The sequence below is a fragment of the Dioscorea cayenensis genome, chromosome 14, assembly GCF_009730915.1.
Source record: "Dioscorea cayenensis subsp. rotundata cultivar TDr96_F1 chromosome 14, TDr96_F1_v2_PseudoChromosome.rev07_lg8_w22 25.fasta, whole genome shotgun sequence".
Taxonomy (NCBI): domain Eukaryota; kingdom Viridiplantae; phylum Streptophyta; class Magnoliopsida; order Dioscoreales; family Dioscoreaceae; genus Dioscorea; species Dioscorea cayenensis.
The window spans coordinates 14,129,544-14,136,425 of NC_052484.1; the positions used below are offsets into that span (position 1 = coordinate 14,129,544).

General features: G+C 35.2%; 1 protein-coding gene across 1 annotated transcript; it reads left to right on the forward strand.

Moving 5' to 3' along the window:
* The first annotated feature begins 2,040 nt into the window (after window positions 1-2,040).
* LOC120276466 (probable prolyl 4-hydroxylase 6) lies at window positions 2,041-6,555 on the forward strand. The gene is made up of 7 exons (XM_039283218.1): window positions 2,041-2,307; window positions 2,381-2,438; window positions 2,531-2,635; window positions 5,314-5,371; window positions 5,453-5,628; window positions 5,697-5,757; window positions 6,033-6,555. Exons 1-7 carry the CDS (start codon window positions 2,132-2,134, stop codon window positions 6,344-6,346), a joined length of 948 nt encoding a protein of 315 aa, XP_039139152.1. The 5' UTR covers window positions 2,041-2,131; the 3' UTR covers window positions 6,347-6,555.
* The last annotated feature ends 327 nt before the right edge of the window (window positions 6,556-6,882 follow it).

Below are 6,882 nucleotides of genomic sequence, written 5' to 3' on the forward strand. Positions count from 1 at the left end.
GCACTCAAATAAGCTTGTTTGTTTAAAAAATTTAAACGTTTACAATGGAGAATCTGATTAAATAGCAGAAGTTCACACTCAAATAAGTTTGTTTCATTTAAAATAATACATTCACAACATTTACAACATTTACAACGTCTTCTCGGACCTTGGACACTCATGAGTCGACTCCCTCGTTCGCCTATTAATATTTCGGTTTGACTCACCAAGTATCTCAGACATTCGAATGCTCACTACGGTCGCATAACAATGCGCATCAACTTAAACCCCGCACAACATAGAACGCAACACATTAAAAAAGGTTAAGCAAACACATTCATAAAAACGTCTATTAATCAATGCGTCATGGTCCGACTTAGCGAAGATCCCGAGAGTTAAACACGAAAGTAATATTTGTACATCGACTGAAGGTTCTTAAACGGTAAGAACAATTTCAGTGATAAATATCAACTCCGTCTTTAAAGGATGTTTCATGGTCTTCCTCCTCTAGAGATCCTCCGCAATCACGCAATAATTGAAAAACTTTCTTTTCTTACCCAAGTCGAACGCATTTTTAATTGTCGGCTCGTCATCCACCACCGGAGAATCCTCTGCATTCAGGCAATTATGCGGGATTTTCGACTTGGGCTAGAAAACATAGTTTAACTTGTAGCGTGATTACGGCTGATTGATTCTCAAGATGAGGAGAATCATGAGACATCCTTTAAGATAGAGTTGATCTTCGAATTTTCGTCTGACTCCAACGAATATCACACAAGAAGCAGATGAGGAGTAGGAGGACGAGGACGAGGATAAAGAGGAGTGGTTGTCCATGGGAAGGGTTCTTCCTTGCCATTTATGGTGTGAAGTCGACAAGCAGGTTGACGCTTCATATCCGAGAAAAAAGTGAAACACACAGTGGACCAAGATTGACTGATCAACGAACGGGTGTTCGGATATTTATGTTATCGCAAGACAAGTAACCTTGCACACCCGCCACCGCCACCGCCAACACTTCAGCTCAAACGAAAAAGATCAATATTTTACGCAGAGACTTTGAGAATTTACACGCTAATATGAATAGTTAAACGCTTAAAGATAAATTTAAACCCGAGACAACAATTATTAAACATATTTGTAATATATTTAAACAGGATAATAGCAAATAGTTAAACAAAGATTTAAAAATATACAACTAGATAACCATAAACTAGAAGAATCCTTTTTACAACGAAATGAACTCGTTTTCAGTGAGGATTTGACAATGGCACATCGCTCTGCTCCCGACAACAAGATCGACTCACAACTCATTTGAAGATGGAGTGCACTCGACCAATCCGATGGAAATCAACTTCATTTTTATGTCGAGAAACCGATTTATATATTTCGGTATGATAAACTTCACCCTGGACTCGCTTTCCTCGAAAAGCAGTTTACATCTATCATTACCACAAATGAAATGCCATAATAAACACCCGCAGAATGGTCAAACCGATAAGAACGAAGAGATTCTCACCCAGACACGAAACCGACAGAATCAAGTCGAACAAACTAAATGAGGAGAAACGAGGAGAAGAACAAGATGTAATGCAACTTCTAGCCATCTGTCTCGTAAACCAAGCGAAAGTCCTTTGAAAAGGTCGACACGATGCGATTTTGGATTTTCCCTACCATTTTCAAAGCATAAAACGAGATTTCATAATACTGACCCTATCTGAAGTGAATCTAGAGGTAAAAGTGAAGCTTAAACACTAAATCTGTCAGGGTCTCGTGTAAAAGTAGGAGAGGGGGTTTTTGGGAAGTTTTGAAATTACGAGGGGTAAACAGTAATTTTCCCTAATAACTGGAAATAATAATAATAAAAAGAAATATATAGTTTTAAAGCAAATAAAATCAAACCTAACAATTCGGTTAAATCAATTCCTTTGATTGAAGTTTGGAATACCCCACCACAACAGCACTTTGTTTTAATTTAAAAAAACTGTGGGCCCCAACTAGCCCACCGAAATCCATCAAATGCCTTCTTTATTATATCTTTTTAAAAAGCCTCCTCTTTTTCTTCTTCTTCTTCTTCGACTTCGAGCGAAGCTTCGAGATCGATCTCTCTTCTTCGTCTTCGTCTTCGTCTTCGTCTTCGTTCTTCTCTCCGATCATGATCCCTAGCAATGCTCTTCCTCTCCTCCTCGTTCTCCTCTCCATCCTCATCGTATCCCTTCTCAATCCCTCCCATTCATCCACCCTCCGCCTACCGAGCGATCGGAGAGCAGCCCCGAACGCTGCGCAGTTCTTCGATCCTACTCGCGTCATCCAGCTCTCTTGGATTCCCAGGTATCTCTGCTTTCCTTCTTGTTTTCTTTTGGTTTGATTTCATTGTTGCTAGAATTTGAGGGGGTTTTTGCAGGGCGTTTTTGTACAAGAGGTTTCTTAGCAATGAGGAATGTGATCACTTGATAGCACTGGTGAGAGAAATCCAAAATCTTGTCTTGAATCTTTTTTGGGGGTGATTGGGTGGTTTGGGGCTTGATTTTTAGCTTTGTGTGTTGAGAAATAGGCTAAGGATAAGCTGGAGAAGTCGATGGTTGCGGACAATGACTCTGGAAAGAGCATTATGAGTGAGGTCCGCACAAGCTCTGGCATGTTCCTTGAGAAACGCCAGGTAGTTTCTGATTCTCTGTATTTGTTTATTTAATTTTCTCTTTTGTTTATGTATTTATTTATTGTGTTTTTGTTTGAGATGGAGTTTTTGAGGAAGTAGACAATAGAGCATGTTAAAAGTATAGTTTAAGTTTTGAACATATTTTGTTCTTTAAGTAGAAATATATATATATATATGTAAACTTTTGTGGAATTATCTATAGAGAGAAAATATAGCTAAAACGAGTTGACATACGTTTGTATTTTATTTAGGCTTCCTCGTGGTTGTGAGTTTAAATTGGGCATTTTTTGTGTTTGTGTGTGTTCTAAAGGGGGATTTGATGTGTTTCTATAAAAAAATATATGTAGACAAGGATGGGTCAAATTTCTAATTTTTGAGTTGAGAGAGAAATAAAAAATCGTTTATACTATTGGTGGGTAGCATGTGTTTTTGATTATTGTGAAGTGTTTGGGTGAAGTGGTAGGATTTTTTTTTTTTTTTAATAATTTAGTTTGTGTGATTGTGGGATGATTTATTTTACATTCACCATTACCAGCGTGATCCAAGCTAAATGGTGTGATTTAGTACAGAATCACAGTACGGATGTTGGTTGGGTTGTTGGGCAGGTTTCTAGACAGTATATAGGTAATGACTTTGAAATTCATTGTATTTGTGCTATTTGGGACATTTACAGGTAGGCGGATGGCAATTTGTACATCCAAAGGGGTCATGATTAGAAGGGATGACTTAGTATTTGTATAAGTCAATTAATGTAGAATGCGTGGAAGAGTAATTTTCCTAGTTAAAAGTTGGTACTTGCTTGTTACTGTAATGATGCATTCTAATGGTTGGAGAAAAAAGGAGGGTTGTTTTACCTTGTAAGGACTTGGAAGTTGTCATTGATGTAAATGTAAGAAGCAATCATTTATAGCATTGTGATCAGCATGATAGTATACATCAAAATAGCTTCTAATTGATCAGTTAACCAGGGAATGATTTATTGAGAGATCATTACTTGATGCTCTTTGTAGTATCTTCTAATGATTTAAGAGTTCCTTTTTTTTAACCTCTACTGCATAAAAGGACTGGACATTGTATCTTTGTCTGATTATTGGATTTTATAAATCCTTCTTTTACAACAATTTTCTAGAACAATGGATATCTAGACTCAGAAACTGATCTTAAACAGGAGAATTGTTTGTCAGATGGCATGAAAGTTTTTGCCCTTACTCTTCAAGCTGTTTTAGGGTATTTGTTGCACTTGTTCATAGAACCACTGTTTATTCGCTTTGTAAACAATTGTTTTATATGCCTTTGCATGAGCTTCTTGCTTTCATAATATGTTTGCTGATAACTAGGCATTTGAAATTTCTTACTCATGAGTATAATAGTTATTAACTTATAACTACAGTTTAATTCTTGCTTAAGGTTGCATTGAACTGAGGTAAGATGCAATAAGAAATAATCACATTTGAACTTCCTTTGTTTTGATTTATTATATCTTAAAAGAATTGTTTTTGAACCTTTTTTTTTATGCTTGCCAAAGTAAGATTCAACGATTTCTGCCCCTGCATCTTTTAATGTAGGAAAGGTGAAGTGTACTGAAACATATCTCTTTTGCATAAATTTGATGTGCACACATTTGTCTAAACCTTCTCAAAACAATTTCGAGAAATTGAACAGTGTGTTATCTGGTGCAGTATGGACATCTAATTATATCTAGCACTATATTTAAAAGCGATGATCTTTCCATGATGTGAAAACTTTCAAATTCCCAAACTCCACTTATAAGCATCTGATCATGTTTACCAACCAAACCATTTATTTCGACTTATATTTGTGTGTGGAATTATATTGTTTTAGTCTGATCTGCTGATGATTACCTTGCATTTAAGTGAGCATTCGAAGAATTTCTTGTTGTTATAGGAATTAAGTGTGCATTTGGATGGTCAGTGTTAGCAGATTGCTAAATTTATCACAAAAGCAATAAACAACTTTTGTTGTATTTGTTTTGCAAATTATTTGCCCTGATGACCGGATATCTCAATGCATAAATATATTTTTCTGTTGGAGATACACATTTGTTATTTTGTTATTTGCCTGTTATCATTGCTTTTCAAATAATTATTTTGATATTTTGAAGGAATTCACTTAAGAGTGAAGGTTTGTTTTTCCAAAATATTAATACTCTCTTTTGATCATGCCATTTTGTTGTTATGGATGAACACAATGATTAACTGTCTGAAATATGATCTGATCTATATTTCCTATAGAGAAACCAGAAACATTTTGGGGCTTTTCATATTGATCATTGATAAAAAAAAACTGACAACTTCAAGCATACTGAACTCTCTAGACTAAAAATATCATCTTGTGAGAGCCTGATAACATTTAATCAGAATGTTTGAATTTGCATACTACAATTCTGCTGATTATATCTTTTGGTTCTTTTTTTCTTCAAAAACTTGGAAGATGGACCTTTGGTGCTATAACAGGTTGTCCTAGTTGCATTTGATATCATTCATGTATTTTTTTTGCTCTCCCAATCAAGTATCTTTTTCTCTCTCCACAATCTCAAAATCATACTTCAAGAACTTACTGCCCTGATAAGTTAATTTGGGTTTCATTTTACACATAAACAAATGCACGCAACATATTTTGCTGATAATTAAACTGATGATCCTTTTCTTTTATTAAAGGATGAAATTGTTTCAAGAATTGAAAGCCGGCTTGCTGCTTGGACCCTCCTTCCAGAAGGTAACCTTGTTGGCTTGACTTCATATTATCTTAACTCATATTTCCTTTTCTGCTTTTCTTATAATCCCTGCTCTTCATCAGAAAATGGAGAATCTATCCAAATACTACACTATGAAAATGGAGAAAAGTATGAGCCACATTTTGACTATTTTCACGACAAAGCCAATCAAGAACTCGGAGGTCATCGAATTGCCACAGTTTTGATGTACCTATCCAATGTTTCAAAGGGTGGGGAGACCATTTTTCCAAATTCAGAGGTAAAAATCACAAACTTGACCTTCTCAAAATAGCATCTTTCTTGTACCAACATCTGCAACAATTGCAGGGAAAACTTTCTCAACCAAAAGATGAAACTTGGTCTGACTGCGCAAAAAATGGCTATGCAGGTATTTTCACTCCATTTTACTCAAAATCATAACCTAATAATTCCTGTTCCTCTTGTTAATGATTTTTCTCAAATTACTAATCAGTTGCACACTGATACTTCACAAATATTTTAATTTATACAAATCACTTTATACTACATTTTACTTGAAGAGTCAGACCCCTTATCTTCTTGCATGTGTATTTATCTGCAAGTGTTTATTTATATATTTATTTGTTTGTGAATGTTTTGTTGGGGATCTGTTATCATACTGTATCAATTGATATGCACCTGCAGTGAAACCCGCAAAGGGGGACGCATTACTCTTTTTCAGCCTGCACCCTGATGCAACGACAGATACGAGCAGTTTGCACGGAAGTTGTCCGGTCATAGAAGGTGAAAAGTGGTCAGCAACAAAATGGATCCATGTTAGATCCTTTGAAAAGATTGAGAGGTCAAGTGATACATGTGCCGATGAAAATGAGCTTTGCGCACTCTGGGCATCGGCCGGAGAGTGCGAAAAGAATCCTAATTACATGGTTGGCTCCAATGCTGCAGTTGGATTTTGCAGGAAGAGCTGCAATGCCTGTTCATCTCAAGAGATAAAATAGTACACAAAGTCTTAGGGATCATATGGTAAATTTCTTGAAAACCTTTGGTAGCTAGATGTAAATTTCTAAGCATTAGTTTGGTTCACTGTTTCATTGTGAAATAGGTATCTAGGAATGAAATGAAATGAGTGTTGTAATGTGATGTAATTTGTCTAGTTTAGCGAAACATCAACAGCATCAAAATAAAAGAGATCATGCATGTCAGAACATACAATGGTTAAGGTTTTAAAGAATTTTAAATCTAAAGTTTAGTGTTGAATTGTTTAATTGAAATTTGTTCATTTTACTACTTTAATGGAATGTTTATGGTTCAATTTGGTGTTTTTTTAGTAAGGTATTGACTCTTCAATCAATTTACTTGTTAGTTTTTTTATCCTTTGATTACCATCATTATTTATTTCAATATACAATTATTTAAATTTAATATCACTTGACAACTCAAATTTCTACCACTTAAACTAACTTGTTACTGGTTAAATTAAATTTTAATAAAATAGATACTACACATCATAATTTCATGGACTCTTCCTTCAACT